General features: G+C 53.2%; 2 protein-coding genes across 2 annotated transcripts; one reads left to right on the forward strand and one right to left on the reverse strand.

Annotated features, from left to right (window-relative positions):
* Positions 1–1463: 1463 nt before the first annotated feature.
* LOC147080672 (zinc-binding protein A33-like) lies at positions 1464–3689 on the reverse strand. Its single transcript, XM_085981126.1, has 5 exons — positions 3276–3689; positions 3113–3187; positions 2786–3019; positions 1723–1745; positions 1464–1623 (listed from the first exon to the last, which is right to left on the reverse strand). Exons 1-5 carry the CDS (start codon positions 3681–3683, stop codon positions 1464–1466), a joined length of 900 nt encoding a protein of 299 aa, XP_085837252.1. The 5' UTR covers positions 3684–3689.
* Positions 3690–9267: 5578 nt separating this feature from the next.
* On the forward strand, positions 9268–19191 carry LOC147080673 (E3 ubiquitin-protein ligase TRIM39-like). Its single transcript, XM_085981128.1, has 2 exons — positions 9268–9329; positions 18620–19191. Exons 1-2 carry the CDS (start codon positions 9308–9310, stop codon positions 19174–19176), a joined length of 579 nt encoding a protein of 192 aa, XP_085837254.1. The 5' UTR covers positions 9268–9307; the 3' UTR covers positions 19177–19191.
* Positions 19192–19827: the final 636 nt, after the last annotated feature.

A 19827-nucleotide genomic window follows, 5' to 3' on the forward strand; every position in this document is an offset into this window, starting at 1 on the left:
ACTTTCTAGCGTGGTTCTAAACTCGGGTTTAAGCAGCTGTTTTCAAAGGCCACAAGGAAAGTACTGTTGTGAGTAAAATATTTCACAGGTAAGACAGAGTCCAGCATAAGGGATGGGTTGGAAATAAATACACTGCAATTACATCTGAAGGAGAAACTGACATTTCTAATGCTCCTGACAAATGTCTCAAAGCACTTCACACAATGTATTACTTTTGAAGTCTATTTTCTGCTGTGATATAGGGCAGGGTGTCCAATAGGGCAGGGTGTCCAAATTAGACCTCCCCTCTCCTCAGCCCTCACAATTCCACTCTCCAAGCCCAGGCAGCTCAGTCCTATTTGGGTTTACAGTTTTTGCCAGCTTCTTATCAAACTCTCTCTTGAAGCTGCTGATACCCTCAGACAACTCTGCCTCCCTTACTTTCCATACTCTCCGCATAAACTATTTGGGAGTGATTCACGTCTCACTATCGCCCGGATTTATACCATAAACGGAGCAGTAATGAGGCAAAACTCACACGCAGTGCTTCCCATCTGGTTCCCACCAATGCCCGCCGGGATATAGTGTCGCAGCCGCGAAATAGGAATCCAGTGCAAGGAGTTCGTTCTCTCCGGTGTCCTGGCCAATATTTGTCCCTCAACCAACATCACCAAAACTGGTCATCTGGTCATTATCACATTGCTGTTTGTGGGAGCTTGCTGTGCAGAAATTCGTTGTGGCGTTTCCTACATTACAACAGTGACTACACTTTAGAAACTCTTCATTGGCTGTAAAGCGCTTTGTGACGTCCTGAGGTCGTGAAAGGCACGATATCAAAACACGTTCTTTCATTATTTTCCTCTTTCGTAATAGTTTCTCTGTGGTCAGGAGGTGCATGAATTGTCCTGCCTGCTGCTGGTCGATCCTTGGTTTTCCAGCCGCCCAACGTACTTTCCTGTAACCTCCCACCGTCCCAACCCACTCTGCCCACCTTTAAACAGCTTCTGCTCACTTGCCTCCAGGGAGGATTTGGTGGATTTCCTGTCTCCCGCCTCCATCCTCAAGGATCACCGAGCACCTTCTCATGCTCCAAATTCGTGAGCAACTCGCCAGCAATATTGTCCTGAAGCCCAACCCTGAGAATGGATTGGGCCTCTGACCAATTTCATGGAGCGAGCAGTGGGCTCACTGACTCACTGCCTGCCCGATCAATGGGGTCACTCAAAAACCCAACCTCGCTCAATCCAAACTGCCTTTTCACCCTCCCTTTTCTCAGTTTGAGACTATCCCTACTTTGTTGTAGACTCTGTGACTGTGTTAAACCTGTGGATGTTTATCTTCTCTCTGCGGTTTAGGATCTTGAATAATTCAGTAAGATCACCCCAAGCCCTCCCTTATCCAGAGCAAAGACTCCTGACTTCCAGACTAGACACGGACATCAGTGATCATTTAATCTGAGGTCCGGGAGCCCGTTCAGTCTCTTCTCATCTGGATTTATAAATCAGGAAAAGGAATATAAGAGTTTTACCGGGGTTAATGGTGTCTATCATTTCTCTCCACGCTGTGTACTGTAAAGGGCCGTTGAACTTTTCGATCGACAGGGCGCCATCTGCTACTGACAGTACTTGATCTTCATCACTAATCCTGTAAATATTGAACAGTTGATGTTATAAATTGACATTCAACACTTTTCAGAGTTCTTTTACCAAACTGTGCAGAGTTTCAGTAAAGAGCATGTCCTACCTCCTCTTCCGACAAGCTTCCTCCTGAAATAAATAAAACACAAACAGTGAGGAGGATAGTAAAAGACTTCAGGAGGACACAGACAGGCTGGTGAAATGAGCAGACACAGGGCAGGTAGAATTTAACACAGAGAAGTGTGAAGTGATGCATTTTGGAAGGAAGAATGAGGAGCGGCAAAATAAACTAAATGGTACAATTTTAAATGTGGTGCAGGAACAGAGAGACCTGGGGGATCACATTCACACATCTTTAAGATTATTGGCAATAAAAAGAGGGTGGAGATTTTTTAACAGTGACTTGTGATGATCAAGGCATCAAGGGGTATGGGGAGAGAGCGGGAATATGGTATTGAGACAGAGGATCAGCCATGATGATATTGAATGGCGGAGCAGGCTCGAAGGGCCGAATGGCCAAATCCAATTCCTATTTTTCTATGTTTTTATGATCTGGAATGCACTGACTAACAGGAAGTAGAATTAATAACTATTTACAAAAGGGAATTGGAAATATACTTGAAAAGGAAAAATTGCAGGGCTGTGGGGAAAGAGCAGGGGGAGTGGGTCTAATTGCACAGCTCTTTCAAAGAGCCGGCACAGGCACAATGGGCCTTTTGTGCTGTGGGATTCTATGATTGTAAGTAGTTGAAAAGCCTGATTTGTGTGTCAGATACTGGAACTCAACATCAGTGTCACTCACAGACACAGTGACTCTCACACCCACCGCACCAGACACACCCTCACACTCACAACATGGAACTGCAACTGGATTGCAATCTGAGTGCCAGGAGAATATTAAACTTGAGCAACACGGAAATAATTACAAGCAAAATATCAAGTTCACGACAACTCATTCCCGGGAGGTTGCAGACATTCCCGGGAATCTGCAGACAGTGTGGGAGCCGGTTAGTTCGGTGACAACAACAGAACCGCCCCGGAATAGAGAAAACAATCGGTTTAAATCAGTTTCGAATTATGCAGCAAATGCTGCATTTATTTCAGTTAATCATCGATTATTTTGTGACTGTGTGAAGTTTCACTGAACTGACCCGCAATATAATCCTCACCTTCAGAAATGTCAGCCCGTCTTTTTGCTCCATCTGTTTCTGCAGCTTTGAGAGTTTCTCCTGAATAGAATTTAAATTCCCTTGAATTTCTCGGAGGTTTTTCTCCATTGTTTCTAGAATCTCCCCCTCTTGTTTCCTGAGATCTCTGATTAAACGCTGCTTTTTCTCACTGAGAATCTGGTGCATTTTAGCGAACTCGGATGTGATGCGGGTCTGCAGATTGCTCGACTGTTCCTACCAAATGAAATGTGAAACATAATTAATGTACCACGATAAAGGCAACAAAACTAACTGAGATCCCAGAAAATCAGCACAGGGAGACCTTACCCTAACTGCGGAAATCTGCTGTTTCTGTTTTAATTCCACTTCTGTGAGAGAATCTAAAGAGGATTTCAGCTGATCCTGGGATTGGGAGAGAAAATCACAATAAAAGTGTGAGACCATGAAAATGTGATAAAATAATCAGGTGATCAATTCTGCTCCCTTTTACCTTGTAGCGTTCAACAGCTTCTTTAATGGGCATGAAGCGGTGCTCTCTGTGTTCCCGCGCATCTCTACAAATGTAACAGATCAATTTCTTGTCAGTTTCACAAAACAGCTTCAGTTCTTCCTGATGTTCCTCACAGTGAAGTTTACTTTCGTTCTCTTTCGGATTCAGGTTTAATTTTCGAGCTTTCTCGGCCAGATTCGCTAAGGCCCGACTGGCTCTGAGGTTTAATTCCGGAAACTCCTCTCTACATTCCGGGCAGGAGTTTGTCTCCTTTTCCCAACACTGTGTGATACAGGAGCGGCAGAAGTTGTGCCCACACTCCAGTGAAACCGGATCGGTGAAGAATTCAAGACAAATGGGACAAATTGCCTCCTCGGTCAAACTCTCGGCCTGTTGTCTGGAAGCCATGTTCGCCCTCAGCACTTCCTGATTCAAACCGCTTTCAGTTTCGATGTTTTTCTGCTGCCGAACACCTTCAGTTCAGCGATTTCAGCCTATCAGAGCACGGAGGGGAATAATTGAACCCTGGCCGGGAGGGTGAAGGTTCCTGGAGTGTTGTCAGTGGGGGGAGGGAGAGAGAGGGAGGGAGGAGGCGGAGATGGGCGGGGATCGAGATTCCAGGGCACTTTGCTCCAGACTGAACTCACTGCCGACTACAAACCCTCTGGTGACACACGGTGTGAGATAGAGATCCATAAACTGAATTGTGTTAATGATTGCAGCCGCTCACCCTAAAACACAAAGTGCCATAAATGTCAAGGACTGATATCAGGTGACAGGCACAGAGAAGATCTTTAGAAGAATTGGATCCGTGAGGTTCGGTTTTATCTGCTAGAAGGAAAAGCAAGAAAGGCTTGCATTTATATAGCGCCTTTCACGACCCCAGGACGTCCCAAAGCGCTTCAAAACCCACAAAGTACCTTTGACGTGTGGACAATGTTGTGATGCAGGGAAACAGATCAGCCAATTTGCGCACAGCAAGATCCCACAAACAGCAGTGAAATCATTGACGAGCATCTGTTGTCTCGGTGTTGGTTGAGGGATAAATGTTGGTCAGGACACCGGGGAGAATTCCCTGCTCATGGTCGAATGGAGCCCTGGAATCATTGACCTGAGAGGGCAGACTGGGCCTCGGTTTAAGGTCTCACAGTGCAGCGCTCCCTCAGTCCGCCACTGGAGTGTCAGCCTGGGTGATATGGCAGATGCAGTATAATGTGAATAAATGCGAGGTTATCCACTTTGGTGGCTAAAACAGGAAGGCAGATTATTATCTGAATGGCAATAGATTGGGAGAAGGGGAAGTGCAAAGAGACCTGGGTGTCCTTGTGCATCAGTCGCTGAAGGTAAGCATGCAGGTGCAGCAGGCGGTTAAGAAGGCAAATGGTATGTTGGCCTTCACAGCGAGAGGGTTCGAGTACAGGAACAAGGATGTCTTGCTGCAGTTGTACAGGGCCTTGGTGAGACCACACCTTGGGTATTGTGTGCAGTTTTGGTCGCCTTACCTGAGGAAGGACGTTCTTGCCATGGAAGGAGTGCAGCGAAGAATCACCAGACTGATACCTGGGATGTCAGGAATAACGTATGAGGAGAGATTGGGTCGATTGGGCTTATATTCGCTGGAGTTTAGAAGAATGAGAGGGGATCTCATTGAAACTTATAAAATTCCAACCGGAGTAGACAGACTAGATGTAAGAAGGATGTTCCTGATGGCGGGGGAGTCCAGAACCAGGGGTCACAGTCTAAGGATAAGGGGTAAGCCATTTAGGACAGAGATGAGGAGGCATTTCTTCACCCAGAGAGTGGTAAACCTGTGGAATTCTCTACCACAGAAGGCAGTAGAGGCCAATTCATTAAATATATTCAAGAAGGAGTTAGATATATTTCTTAAGGCTAAAGGGATATGGAGAGAAAGCAGGAACAGGGTACTGAGTTTGGATGATCAGCCATGATCGCATTGAATGGCGGAGCAGGCTCGAGGGGCCGAATGGCCTACTCCTGCTCCTATCTTCTAAGTTCCTATGTTTCTATCATGTGAGCAAGTGGCTGGAGTGAGACTGGATCCCATGACCTTCTGACTCAGTAAACGCCACAGCTGACACCTACCACTGTGGCAGAGGCGGCTGCCCACCTGCTTGTGGAATGTATGTTTGCAGAGGAAGTCTGGAGAGAAGATGCAGTGGATTTTCTGTCGAGGCCGGGTCCTCCCAGGAAACTCCATAACACAGGCCTCTGTGCTCAATGGATCCTTCCCAGGGACACTGGGCCCAGAAACAAACATCAACTGATTGTGGAAGGACTTGGAGTGACATCTTTCCTCCAGAGAGTGGTGAGAATGTGGAACTCGCTGCCACGTGGAGTGTATGCAGTAGAGGGCATTGATGCATTGAAAGGGAGGCTGGAATTCTCACCATACTTTATACTGCACAGAATGTATTTGCAGCTTGTTGTCTGTATGTTTGAGCAAATTACATTTATTTTTGGAAATAGAAAAAATGCTGAGATACTCAAACTGTGTGTCGGGTATTTGGGGTCTGTGGATTCACACCTCAGGCAGTGCTGCCCTCCCAGTCCCTGATAAAGACACCGGGGTGCAGCACAGAAAGGACAATCTGGTGTGGGGCCCCCGCACACCCCCTTCACCGCCCGGGGGGATTTACTTACATTCATTTCGATGGAAGTGAAACCTGGGCAGATCCTGTCATTGGCTGCAATCCTCCCCGCCGGATGAATCTCTCCTCTATTTAGGAACATACTTCCACACATCATCAGCACGGTGGGACTGCTGCCATCTTTAAAATTAGAGCTCGGTCATTCAGGAGTGAAATCACGGAGCACTTTTCACTAAAAGTGTAGTGGAATTGTGGAATTCTCTCCCCCTATAGGCTGTGGATGCCGGGACAATTGGAGCTTTCCAGGGTTTCAAGGGATATGGAGCTTAGGCGGGAACATGGAGATGAGGCACAGATCAGCCTTGATCTAACTGAAAGGCGGAAAAGATTCGAGGGGCTGAATGGCCCACTCCTGTCCCTAGCTTCCTATGTCTAGCTCAGTCCTTCAGGTAAGATGTTAATCCAAGGCCGCGTCTGCCTCAAGTGGGCGATTCAGATCCTGCGGCAAAGAGGAGCCAGGGAGTTCTCCCGGTGTCCGGGGCAACATTCCTCCCTCAACCAGCACCGCCAAAGAGAGATTAACTGGTCATTCATCTCATTGGCTCTCTGTGGGATCTTGCTGTGTGTAAAATGACTGCTGCGTTTTCCTCGCTAACCACGGCTACTGCACTTGCGGGTAACACATTGCGGGTGCAGTGAGTTTCTGGGCTGGGTTGAGACGCTGTTTGATCGCAAGTCTGTCATTGTTACAAAGTGCATTACTGCCACCTGCTGGCAGGATATCAGTGCTGCAGGAAAGAATTCCCCATTAAAAACGGCCCAAGAAGCGGTGACTGTCTCTGAAGGTTCACAGGCACGGTGGGCCGAATGGCCTTCTTCTGTGCTGTATCATCCTCTGATTCTTATGTATTCTTACACTTGGATCTGATCAAATCCACCTTCTCAAAATTGATTTCATTCAATCCCATTGTTTGATTACACGTTCCAGGCCCACATTGGGAAAGATTAGCTAGAAAATGCCACATTAATATCCACAATCATGTGGGAAATATACACATTAGGATTCGCCATTAATGTGCAGGGTTTGATATATGCTGCAGTATTTAGCTTGCTTTGAATTGCCCGACATAAACCAATATGATTGACACCAAGGCATTGTTGTGCCCACAGAGCGATTTCAGTCGAGTAATGGTGGAGAACAAGTGATTGGAGAACTCGGGAACTGAACAGGATCGCTGTCAGTCTTGGTCTCAAGACTCTGTCTTGGGCAAGTCAACTCCAGTCTGCTGCACTCCTGGTGTGTCGGTTCTTCTGGCGAATATCGCGATGGCATTCACTCTGCGGGGCAAAATGTGTGTCGCTCAACTCTCTCTGCGGACCTGGTTAGACTGGACAGAGGCTCACAGGGTCACGGAGCTCTGTAAGATCGCTTGTGAGAGCCGTACTTTCCATCTCAAATGTGTCCTTATATATTTCACACTCCCGTTTACTGAGCTCATTGTTAACTCCCGCCTTTGACTCTAAAATGACATCTACTCGTCTGTCTCTTCCAAACGGCCGCTTATGAGCAGCTCTGATAATGTAGTAACAACAGGAAATGCTGGAAACACTCAGCAGGTCAGGCAGCTTCTGATAATGTAGCGTTAGTTCATCATGACACGGATTAGGAATCTTTACAGCTTCCGGCCTCAACACTGAGTTCAAGAACTTCAGATCATAACCACCGTCACCATTCTGCTGGAACCATTCACACCTCCTCTGGACCCACCTTTTGTCTCTTTACTTGTCCCATTACCACCATCTTCTGCTTTGCACCATCATCCCTTTTGATATTTATTCACTCCTGCCCCCCACCCTATCACTTTCCCAGCGCGCCCACCCCTCTCCCCTTCCCTTGGCTCTGTACTTGTTTACAGATTGTTAAATCTCCAACACTTTCCAGTTCTGACGAAAGGTCACCGACCTGAAACGTTCTGTTTTTCCCTCCACTGATGCTGCCTGATCTGCTGAGTGTTTCCAGCATTTTCTGTTTTTATTAGGGATTAGGAATCTTAATGTGCGATATATAAGGTTGTAACAGCGTAAGAGTAAACACGGTAACAGAGCAGGGAACCGAAGAGGCCAATTTAGTGACAATTTAGTGTTAGTTCATGACAGGGAGTTGGGAATTGTCTTTTATTGTGTGACTATATAACTTTGTATCACTGTCAGATTCTAAAAACAATGGAGAAAAACCTCTGAGAAATTCAAGAGAATTTAAATTCTATTCAGGAGAAACTCTCAAAGTTGCAGAAACAGATGGAGCAAAAAGACGGGCTGACATTTCTGAAGGTGAGGATTATATTGCGGGTCAGTTCAGTGAAACTTCACACAGTCACAAAATAACCGATGATAACTGAAATAAATGCAGCATTTGCTGAATAATTCGGAACTGATTTAAACCGATTGTTTTGTCTATTCCGGGGCGGTTCTGCTATTGTATTGTATTGTCACTGAACTAACCGGCTCCCACACTGTCCGCAGATTCCCGGAAATACCTGCAACCTCCCGGAAATGAGTTGTCCTGATCTTGATATTTTGCTTGTAATTATTTCCGTGTTGCTGCAGTTTAATATTTTCCTGGCACTCAGATTGCAATCCAGTTACAGTTCCATGTTGTGAGTGTGTGGGTGTGCCTGGTGCGGTGGGTGTGAGAGTCACTGTGTCTGTGAGTGACACTGATGTTGAGTTCCAGTATCTGACACACAAATCAGGCTTTTCAAACTACATAGAATGATCGAACCCGACAGCACGGAAGGAGACAATTCGGCTCATCTTCCCTGTGCTGGCTTTTTGAAAGAGCAACCAATTAGACCCACTCCCCCTGCTCTTTCTCCATAGCCCTGCAATTTTTTTCTTTTCAAGTGTATATCACTATGGAATCTGCTTCCTCCACCCTGTCAGTCAGTGCATTCCAGATCATCACAAGTCATTGTTAAAAAATCCCCACTCTCTTATTTTGCCAATTGTCTTTAAGATTTGTGAATGTGATCCCCCAGGTCTCTCTGTTCCTGCACCACATTTAAAATTGTACCATTTAGTTTATTTTGCCTCTCCTCATTCTTCCTTCCAAAATGCATCACTTCACACTTCTGTGTTAAATTCTATCTGCCCTGTGTCTGCTCATTTCACCAGCCTGTCTGTGTCCTCCTGAAGTCTTTTACTATCCTCCTCACTGTTTGTGTTTTATTGATTTCAGGAGGAAGCTTGTCGGAAGAGGAGGTAGGACATGCTCTTTACTGAAACTCTGCACAGTTTGGTAAAATAACTCAAAGTGTTAAATGTCGATTTATAACATCAACTGTTGAATATTTACAGGATTAGTGACGAAGGTCAAGTATCGGAAAGTTCAACGGCCCTTTACAGTACACAGCGTGGAGAGAAATGATAGACGCCATTAACCCCGGTAAAACTCTTATATTCCTTTTCCTGATTTATAAATCCAGATGAGAAGATACTAAACCGGCTCCCGGACCCCAGATTAAATGATCACTGATCACAGAATCACAGAAACCCCACAGTGCAGATAGAGGCCATTTTGGCCCATCGAGCCTGCACCGACACATATCCCACCCGATCCCCGTAACCCCTACATCAACACATATCCCACCTTATCCCCGTAACCCCACGTATTTAATCCCCCTAACGCTAAGGGTCAATTTATCATAGCCAATCAACCTAACCCGCACATCTTTGGACTGTGGGAGGAAACCGGAGCACCCGGAGGAAACCCACGCAAACACGGGGAGAATGTGCAAACTCCACACAGACAGTCACCCGAGGCCGGATTCGAACCCGGGTCCCTGGAGCTGTGAGGCAACAGTGCTAACCACTATGCCACCGTGCTGCCCGTGTCTAGTCTGGAAGTCAGGAGTCTTTGCTCTGGATAAGGGAGGGCTTGTGGTGATCTTATTGAATTATTCAAGATCCTAAACCGCAGAGAGAAGATAAACATCCACAGGTTTAACACAGTCACAGAGTCTACAACAAAGTAGCGATAGTCTCAAACTGAGAAAAGGGAGGGTGAAAAGGCAGTTTGGATTGAGCGAGGTTGGGTTTTTGAGTGACCCCATTGATCGGGCAGGCAGTGAGTCAGTGAGCCCACTGCTCGCTCCATGAAATTGGTCAGAGGCCCAATCCATTCTCAGGGTTGGGCTTCTGTACAATGTTGTTGGCGAGTTGCTCACGGATTTGGAGCGTGGGAAGGTGCTCGGTGATCCTTGAGGAGGGAGGCGGGAGACAGGAAATCCGCCAAATCCTCCCTGGAGGCAAGTGAGCAGGAGCTGTTTAAAGGTGGGCGGAGTGGGGTGGGAGGTTACAGGAAAATACGGTGGGGGGCTGGAAAACCAAGGATCGACCAGCAGCAGGCAGGATAATTCATGCACCTCCTGACCGCGGAGAAAAAATGACCAAAGACGGAAAAAAAGAACGTGTTTTGATATCGCGCCTTTCACGAACTCGGGACGTCCCAAAGCGCTTTACAGCCAATGAAGAGTTTTTAAAGTGTAGTCACTGTTGTAATGTAGGAAACACCACAACCAATTTCTGCACAGCAAGCTCCCACAAACAGCAATGTGATAATGACCAGATGACCAGTTTTGGTGATGTTGGCTAAGTGACAAATATTGGCCAGGACACCGGAGAGAACGAACTCCTTGCGCTGGATTCCTATTTCGCGGCTGCGACACCATATCCCGGCGGGCCTTGGTGGGAATTGTGAGGGCTGAGGAGAGGGGAGGTCTAATTTGGACACCCTGCCCTATTGGACACCCTGCCCTATATCACAGCAGAAAATACACTTCAAAAGTAATACATTGTGTGAAGTGCTTTGAGACATTTGTCAGGAGCATTAGAAATGTCAGTTTCTCCTTCAGATGTAATTGCAATGTATTTAATTCCAACCCATCCCTTATGCTGGACTCTGTCTTACCTGTGAAATATTTTACTCACAACAGTACTTTCCTTGTGGCCTTTGAAAACAGCTGCTTAAACCCGAGTTTAGAACCACGCTAGAAAGTCATCGCATCACCTTTGAAAGCAGCTTCACACAGTGACACTAATCCCATCATCACTCACTTCCACCGAGACTCTCACCCACTTTCTCTGATCTGCTTTGAGTTATTCACAGTTCTTACTTCAGTTCTTAAATTCACATCAATGTATGTTCTGATATTTTATACCGATATTCCTACTGGATAAAACATCAACATTCGGTTCAATGTTTGGTATTTTTATTTTTATTCTCTCGCTGTATTATTGTCTTTATTTTACATATCCATGGTGCAAGTAACCAATCAGACGCCAGGCTGCCTGTCTTACTGAGATTGTATTCTCTGCTGGACCCACCTCCTGCTCCATTGACCCCATTCCCACTAAACTGCTGCCCACCCAACTTCTCTTCCTGCTTTCCATGCTAGCTCACATTGTAAATGGTTCCCACTCCTCACGTCCTATCCAGCTCCTTTTCAAATCCAATGTCATCACACCCTTCCTCAAAATTACCCACCCTCTATCCCTCTGTCCTTAACTTGATCTCCAACCTTACTTTCTTCTACAAAGTCCTTGACCGTGTGATCACTTCTGAAATCCCCGGCCATTTTGACACAACTGCATGTTTGAACCACACTAACCAGATTTTCATCCCTGTCATCATAGCCCCAAAGTGGCCCCAATAAAGGTCACAAATGACACGCTCTGTGACAGTGAGTATAGCGCATTTCCCCTCCTCATCCTCCTGGAGGTCTCTGCAAACATTGACCATTCTCCTCCAATGTCTCTCCTCAATTGTCCTACTCAGTGGGACTGCCTTTACTTGGTTCACATTTACCTATTTGATCGTAGCCAGAGTATCTCCAGCAATGGCTTCTCTTCCCGCCCCCGCACGGCACCCCAGGAGATTCTCAAGTATTTATTCTTGGTCTTCTTCTCTCACTGATCTACATGTTGCCACTTGTCAACCTCATCCACAGAAACAGGCTCAGTTTCCAGATGTACACCGATGGTACCCAGCTCTACCTCTCCACCACCTCTCTTGACCCCTTCACCGCCAGTGTGTTGTCCAACAGATTATCTGGAATCCAGTTATGGAGGAGCCAGAATATTTTCCAGTTAAACATTGTGAAGATTTAAGCCATCAGTTTGGAAATTGTCAACAACTCTACATCCTGGCCACCAACTCCACCCCCTCCTTGGCCACTGTCTCAGGCTGAACCAGACCCTTGCTGTTCTATTCAATCTGGAATTGCACTGCTGATTGTGCTCAATCGAAGAGTGTCTGGGACTTTGTCTCCAGTACATGGTGTATCCTGTCTCTCCCATTTCCTCTGCTGAGCTTTTTAATTTAGTTTCCCTCGGTTGTTGTTGGTTCTCTCTTCCTTTCTGCAGCAGTTCCCTCCTCATTGTTTTCTCTTTACCTTTTTCCTTCTCTTCTCTCTATTCTCCTGCTGTCGGTACTTTCCCCCTCTCCACACATCGACAGCGCTGATTAGTGGTGTGTGGGTCACGCCTCCAGAGAGAGATTGCGGGTAAAATTAGTCTGGGTGGTAACACAGAATGGGCGATAGTAAATCAGTGGCCCATTTTACATTGTGTCCAATATTAATTCCCATTGAAGTTAATGGAAACGAATATTGAGGGAGCGCGATACGAGCTGCTGATTGACTGTCACCTAAAACAGTCCAAGACCAATTTCACCCACTGTGTCTCCAGGACACATTAGAGCTTCTGTCACTGACACCTTGTTAATTTTCAAAGGCCCTTGATGCACTCTGCAGGCACTGAGAATAGCGGGAGACTGGGGCTGCAGAGTTCCTCACAGTGGCTCAAGATCAGAGCAGGATGGCAGAGGCGAAAGAAAAGTTTTAAAAAAACGCAATTAACTCCCATCCCCCCCTCTCTCTCCCCCCTCCCACTCCCGTTCTCACTTCCTCTCCTCCTCCCGGCCCCCTCCTCTCCCCATTTCTCACCCCTCCTCCCCTCCTACTCCCGGCACTCCCTCCCCTCCCCAACTGCCACTCTCTCTCGCTCTACCCCCCCCTCCTTCTTCCAGCCCCTCCCCCCCTCTCCCCCATCCCACTCTCTGTCCTCCCCTCTTGCTCTGCTCCCCTCCCCTCACCCTACCCTCCCTCTCCCCTCTGCCCCCCACTCTCTCCCCTTTATTGGCTCCCTCTTACCCTCCTCCCGCCCCTTTCTCTCCCCTTCCCCTCTCTCCTCCCACTCCTCCTCTCTCTCCCCTTTGCCGCGCTCTCTCCTCCCCTCCCTCCTGCCCCCCACTCTCTCCCCTCTACCGGCTCCCTCTCCCCCTCCCCCCCACTCCCCCTCCCCCCCCAGTCCCCTCCCCTCCTGGTCTCTCTCTCCCCTCCTCCCCCTCTCTCCTCTCACTACCCCCCCCTCTCTCTCTCTCACCCCATCCTGCTCTCCCTCCTCCCCTACCCTCTCCTCCCCCGCTCACCCTACCCTCTCCCCCATGCCCTCCCTCTCCCCTCCCACTCTCTCACTCTACCCCACTCCAGCACTCTCTCCCCTCCCTCTCACCCCACCCCCTCCCCCTCTCTCTATCCTCCCCTACCCCTATCCTCCCCTCCCCCGTCTCCCCTCTGTCGCCCCCTCTCTCGCCACCCCCACTCGCCCCCTCTCTCGCCACCCCCACTCGCCCCCTCTCTCCACTCCATCTCCTCTCTCCTCCCCCTCGCTCTCCCCCTCTCCCGCTCCCTCGCCTCTCCCCCACTCAGCTCTGTTCCTCCCCTCCACCTCCTGCTCCCCCTCCCATCCCCGCTCTTTCCCCTCCCCTTCCCCTCACCCCCCCTCCAGCGCTCTCTCCCCTCAACCTCCCCCTCTGTCCCCTCCCGCTCTCTCTCCCCACCCCTTATCCCCCCCTCTCCCCTCATGCTCCCCCTCTCCCCACCCCTCCCACTCTCTCCCCTCCCGCTCTCTGTCCCCTCCCCCTCTCTCCCAACTCCCCCCCCTTCCCTCCCCTGCTCTCTCCCCTCCCTCTCTCTCTCCCTACTCCCCCTCCTATCTCTGCCCCCCATCACTCTTTCCTCCACCTCTCTCTCCCCTCCCCTCTCTCTCTGTTTCTACCCATCACCCTCTACCCCCCGCCACCTCCCGCCCCCTCCCTCCCTCTCCCCTCCACTCACCCTCCCTCTCTCTCTCCCCGGTCTCTCTCCCCTCTCCTCCCCGTGTCTCTCCCCCACGATCTTTGTCCCCTCCACTCACCTCCCCATCTCTCCCCTCCTCCCTTCTGTCACACCCACTCTCTCCCCTCACCCTCCACCTCTCTCCTCCCCTGACCCTCTTCTACCCTCCGTTCTCCCACCCCTTCCCCCACTGTCTTCCTCCCCTCCCCCTGTCTCCCCTCCCCCTCGTGCTCTCTCTACCCATCCCCTATCTCTACCCTCACCTCCCCCTCTCTCCCCTCCATCCCCCTCCCCCTGCCACCGCTCTCTCCTCCCCCCCCTCACCTCCATCTCACACTCTTTCCCCTCCACCTATCTCTGCTAACCCTCCACCTCTCTCTCCACTCCCTCCCACTCACTCTACACGCCCTCCCACCCTCTCCCCCCTCCCCTTCTCTCTCCCATTCCCCATCCCCCTCTCTCTCCCCTCCCCCCTCCCCTTCTCTCTCCTATTCTCCATCACCCTCCCGCTCTCTCTCACCTCCGCTCCTCTCCCACTCTCTCCCCTCCCTTCCCGCTCCTCTCCCACTCTCTCCCCTCCCTTCCCGCTCCTCTCCCACTCTCTCCCCCCCTTCACGCTCCTCTCCCACTCTCTCCCCTCCCGCTCACTCTCCCTTCCCCCTCCCCTTCTCCCCTCCCCCCTTATCTCTCCCCTCCACTATCACTCTCTCCCCTCCCCCTCCCTTCTCCCAGCCCCCTCTCTCCCCTCCCCTCTCTTCTTCTCTCCCCTCCGTCTCTCCTCCTCTCTCTCATTCCCCTCCACTCCCCTTTCTCCCCTCCCCCTCCTGCTCTCTCTCCCCTCCCCCTCTCTCCCCCATGTCTCTCCCTCCTCCCGCTCTCTTCCCTCCCCCTCCCCCTCCCCTCTCTCCCCCATGTCTCTCCCTCCTTCTCTCTACCCTCCCCCTCCCGCTCTCTCCCCTCCCCCTCTCTCCCCCACGTCTCTCCCTCCCCTCCCCCTCTCTCCCCCACGTCTCTCCCTCCCCTCCCTTTCGGTCTCTATGCCCACCCATCCCTCTCTCTCGCCTTCCCCTGCTCTCTCCCCTCCCCTCCTACTGTCTCTCCCCTCCCGCTCTCTTCCCCTTCCCTCCCTTCCCCCTCCCCCTCTGTCACCTCCCGCTATCTCATCCCTATCCCCTCCCCCGCCCCTTTCTCTACCTTCCTCCTCTCTCTACCCACCACCTGTATCTCCCCTCCCTCCCCCTCCCGCTATCTCCCCCTCCCCGCCGCTCCCCCTCACTCCCCTCCCCTCTCCCTATCTCCCCCCTACCCTCCACCTCTATGTCCCCTCCCTCCCCCTCTCTCCCCCCTACCCTCCACCTCTATGTCCCCTCCCCCTCTCTCTCTCCCCTCCCCTTTCTCTCCCCCACCCCTCTCTCTCCCCCACCCCTCTCTCTCCGCTCCCCTCTCTCTCCCCCTCCCCTCTCTCCCCCTCCCCTCTCTGCTCCTCCCCCTCCCCTCTCTCCCCATCCCCTCTCTCCCCCTCCCCTCTCTCTGCTCCCCTCTCTCTGCCCCTCCCCACTCCCCCCTCTCTCTCCCCTCCCCCTGCCCTTCTCTCTCCCCTCCCCCTACTAGTCTCTCTCCCCTCCCCCCCGCTCTCTCTCCCCCCTCCCGCCCCGCTCTCTCTCTCTCTCTCCCCCCTCCCGCCCCGCTCTCTCTCTCCCCCCTCCCGCTCTCTCTCCACCTCCCCTCCCGGTCTCTCTTCCCCCCTCCCTCCCGGTCTCTCTTCCCCCCCTCCCTCCCGGTCTCTCTTCCCCCCCTCCCTCCCGGTCTCTCTTCCACCCCTCCCTCCCGGTCTCTCTTCCACCCCTCCCTCCCGGTCTCTCTTCCCCCCCTCCCTCCCGGTCTCTCTTCCCCCCCTCCCTCCCGGTCTCTCTTCCCCCCCTCCCTCCCGGTCTCTCTTCCCCCCCTCCCTCCCGGTCTCTCTTCCCCCCCTCCCTCCCGGTCTCTCTTCCCCCCCTCCCTCCCGGTCTCTCTTCCCCCCCTCCCTCCCGGTCTCTCTTCCCCCCCTCCCTCCCGGTCTCTCTTCCCCCCCTCCCTCCCGGTCTCTCTTCCCCCCCTCCCTCCCGGTCTCTCTTCCCCCCCTCCCTCCCGGTCTCTCTTCCCCCCCTCCCTCCCGGTCTCTCTTCCCCCCCTCCCTCCCGGTCTCTCTTCCCCCCCTCCCTCCCGGTCTCTCTTCCCCCCCTCCCTCCCGGTCTCTCTTCCCCCCCTCCCTCCCGGTCTCTCTTCCCCCCCTCCCTCCCGGTCTCTCTTCCCCCCCTCCCTCCCGGTCTCTCTTCCCCCCCTCCCTCCCGGTCTCTCTTCCCCCCCTCCCTCCCGGTCTCTCTTCCCCCCCTCCCTCCCGGTCTCTCTTCCCCCCCTCCCTCCCGGTCTCTCTTCCCCCCCTCCCTCCCGGTCTCTCTTCCCCCCCTCCCTCCCGGTCTCTCTTCCCCCCCTCCCTCCCGGTCTCTCTTCCCCCCCTCCCTCCCGGTCTCTCTTCCCCCCCTCCCTCCCGGTCTCTCTTCCCCCCCTCCCTCCCGGTCTCTCTTCCCCCCCTCCCTCCCGGTCTCTCTTCCCCCCCTCCCTCCCGGTCTCTCTTCCCCCCCTCCCTCCCGGTCTCTCTTCCCCCCCTCCCTCCCGGTCTCTCTTCCCCCCCTCCCTCCCGGTCTCTCTTCCCCCCCTCCCTCCCGGTCTCTCTTCCCCCCCTCCCTCCCGGTCTCTCTTCCCCCCCTCCCTCCCGGTCTCTCTTCCCCCCCTCCCTCCCGGTCTCTCTTCCCCCCCTCCCTCCCGGTCTCTCTTCCCCCCCTCCCTCCCGGTCTCTCTTCCCCCCCTCCCTCCCGGTCTCTCTTCCCCCCCTCCCTCCCGGTCTCTCTTCCCCCCCTCCCTCCCGGTCTCTCTTCCCCCCCTCCCTCCCGGTCTCTCTTCCCCCCCTCCCTCCCGGTCTCTCTTCCCCCCCTCCCTCCCGGTCTCTCTTCCCCCCCTCCCTCCCGGTCTCTCTTCCCCCCCTCCCTCCCGGTCTCTCTTCCCCCCCTCCCTCCCGGTCTCTCTTCCCCCCCTCCCTCCCGGTCTCTCTTCCCCCCCTCCCTCCCGGTCTCTCTTCCCCCCCTCCCTCCCGGTCTCTCTTCCCCCCCTCCCTCCCGGTCTCTCTTCCCCCCCTCCCTCCCGGTCTCTCTTCCCCCCCTCCCTCCCGGTCTCTCTTCCCCCCCTCCCTCCCGGTCTCTCTTCCCCCCCTCCCTCCCGGTCTCTCTTCCCCCCCTCCCTCCCGGTCTCTCTTCCCCCCCTCCCTCCCGGTCTCTCTTCCCCCCCTCCCTCCCGGTCTCTCTTCCCCCCCTCCCTCCCGGTCTCTCTTCCCCCCCTCCCTCCCGGTCTCTCTTCCCCCCCTCCCTCCCGGTCTCTCTTCCCCCCCTCCCTCCCGGTCTCTCTTCCCCCCCTCCCTCCCGGTCTCTCTTCCCCCCCTCCCTCCCGGTCTCTCTTCCCCCCCTCCCTCCCGGTCTCTCTTCCCCCCCTCCCTCCCGGTCTCTCTTCCCCACCTCCCTCCCGGTCTCTCTTCCCCCCTCCCTCCCGGTCTCTCTTCCCCCCTCCCTCCCGGTCTCTCTTCCCCCCTACCCACTTTCTCCCCTCCCCATGCTCCTCTCTCCCCCCTCTCTCGCCTTCCCTCTCTCGCCCACTCCCCGTGTCTCTCCGACGCACTCTCTCCTCTCCCACTCCCTCTTCTGCCTCTCCCTTCTCCCTCCCTTCCCTCCCCTCCCGCTCTCTCTTCCCCTTCCCCTCTCTCCCCTCCCCTCACTCTCCTCCCCTCCCCCACCTGCTCTCTCTCCCCTCCCCTCACTTTCCCCTCCCCTCTCTCCCCTCCCCTTCCCCTCTCCCCTCCCCTCCCCCTCCCCTCTCCCCTCCCCCACCTGCTCTCTCTCCTCTCCCCCTCCCACTCTCTCCCCTCCCCCACCCGCTCTCTCTCCTCTCCCCCTCCCGCTCTCTCCCCTCCCCCACCCGCTCTCTCCCCTCCCCCACCCGCTCTCTCCCCTCCCCCACCCGCTCTCTCCCCTCCCCCTCCCGCTCTCTCTCCCCTCCCCCTCCCGCTCTCTCTCCGCTCGCCACCAACCTCTTTCTCCCCACCCCGCTCTCACCCCACCCCGCTCTCACTCCCCTTCCCTCTCGCCCCTCCCCCCCTCCGCTTTCTCTCCTCGCCCCTCCCCTTCCCCTCTCCCTCTTTCCCCTCTCTCCTTCTCTCCCCCTCCTGCTCTCACTGCCCGCCCCCTCCCCATCCTCCTCCTGTTCTCTCTCCCCTCCCCTCCCCCGCCCACTCTTTCCTCCATTTCCCGTCCTCTCTCCACACCCCTCCCGCTTTCTCTCCCCTCCCCCTCTCTCCGCCTGCCGACTCTTTCCCCGCCCCTCTCTCTTTCCCTCCGTCTCCCGCTCTCTCTCCCCTCCCCCTCCCCCCACTCTGAACACAACCCAGAGCCCGAGTGAGCATTTTAAAAATCAAGTTTGAATAAATCACAGCAAGAAACGAAATCACTGACTGTTATTTTAACTTTTCCCCCAGCTCCAGCCTCTCTGACTCTGGATCCGAACACAGCGAATCCCCGGCTCATCCTGTCTGAGGACCGGACCAGTGTGAGACTCGGAGACAAACGGCAGCCGCTCCCTGACACCCCGGAGAGGTTTGATCTCTGGCCCTGTGTCCTGGGATCGGAGGGATTCACATCAGGGAGACACTACTGGGAGGTGGAGGTGGAGGTGGGGGACAAGACTGAGTGGATTGTGGGAGTGACCAGAGAGTCTGCCGGGAGGAAAGGTGGAATCTTACTGAGACCTGAGACCGGATACTGGGCTGTGGGGCTGTTCCCCAGAAGTGTCTATCTTGCCTTCACCTCCCCCTCACCAACCCCCCTCACCCCGAGTGTGGATCCCCGGAAGATCGGGGTGTACCTGGACTATGAGGGCGGACAGGTGTCATTTTACAATGCGGACAACATGTCCCACCTTCACACTTTCACCCACACTTTCACTGAGAGAATCTTTCCCATCTTCCATCCGGGATCGAATGACGGCGGGAAAAACTCCGCCCCGCTGACAATCTGCGGGGTTAAAGGTCACTAATAGGTCCATCCCATAATTTCACCCTGCCTCCTGCCAGCTGCAAACTGATGGGCGTCGGTCTCGGTCACAGGTGGTGCGGATGGTCCAAATGTCACCTGAGGTCAGGGCGGCTACAACCCAGTGACAATGTCTTGTTGGTGAGATTTGTTTGTTTAATCGGTGCAGGGGAACAAACTCGTGGCAACTGCTCCAGAGACTCCTGTAAAATTAAATAAAAACCTCAAGAACATCGAGAATCATCGGGGCCCAGAGACAGAGGAGAATTAAAACACGGGCAGAAATACACCAAGGGAACCAGAGACTCCAGCTGGGAAGTTAAAGGTAAAGAGGGGCAGGGGAGAGGAACTAGGGTGAGATAGAACACCAGTGGGAAGGACATGACAAAGGGACCATCCGAGACACGGCAAATTAAATAATACCCGAGGGAAGGAAAAAGTAAAAGGGGCACCAGATAGAAGTGAAATCAAAAGGGAACAGGAGGGAGTGTCAGAAACATGGGAAAACCCAGGGGATGGAAATGATCAGAACATTCAAGCGTGTGGAGTGTTTAGAATAGAGAGTGGACAAGGTCATCACCTGTGGAGAGAGAAGACAGGTTAACATTCCGGGAATACACCCTGCATCGGAACTGGGAACTGAAAGATCAGCAAG

Source organism: Somniosus microcephalus, unplaced genomic scaffold (assembly GCF_052327205.1).
Source record: "Somniosus microcephalus isolate GS21.2 unplaced genomic scaffold, FLI_Smic_1.0 scaffold1283, whole genome shotgun sequence".
In the NCBI taxonomy this organism is placed as follows: Eukaryota; Metazoa; Chordata; class Chondrichthyes; order Squaliformes; family Somniosidae; genus Somniosus; species Somniosus microcephalus.

What these genes read in the sequence shown, in the direction of transcription:
- LOC147080672 (XM_085981126.1), bottom strand. Translation starts at nt 3,683, where the DNA reads ATGGCTTCCAGACAACAGGCCGAGAGTTTGACCGAGGAGGCAATTTGT. An exon ending in AGCAGATTTCCGCAGTTAGG is followed by an intron (nt 3,020 to 3,112) that starts GTAAGGTCTCCC and finishes TTCATTTGGTAG; the next exon opens with GAACAGTCGAGCAATCTGCA. An exon ending in GAAGCTTGTCGGAAGAGGAG is followed by an intron (nt 1,624 to 1,722) that starts GTAGGACATGCT and finishes CAATATTTACAG; the next exon opens with GATTAGTGATGAAGATCAAG.
- LOC147080673 (XM_085981128.1), top strand. Translation starts at nt 9,308, where the DNA reads ATGATAGACGCCATTAACCCCG. An exon ending in GATAGACGCCATTAACCCCG is followed by an intron (nt 9,330 to 18,619) that starts GTAAAACTCTTA and finishes CTTTTCCCCCAG; the next exon opens with CTCCAGCCTCTCTGACTCTG.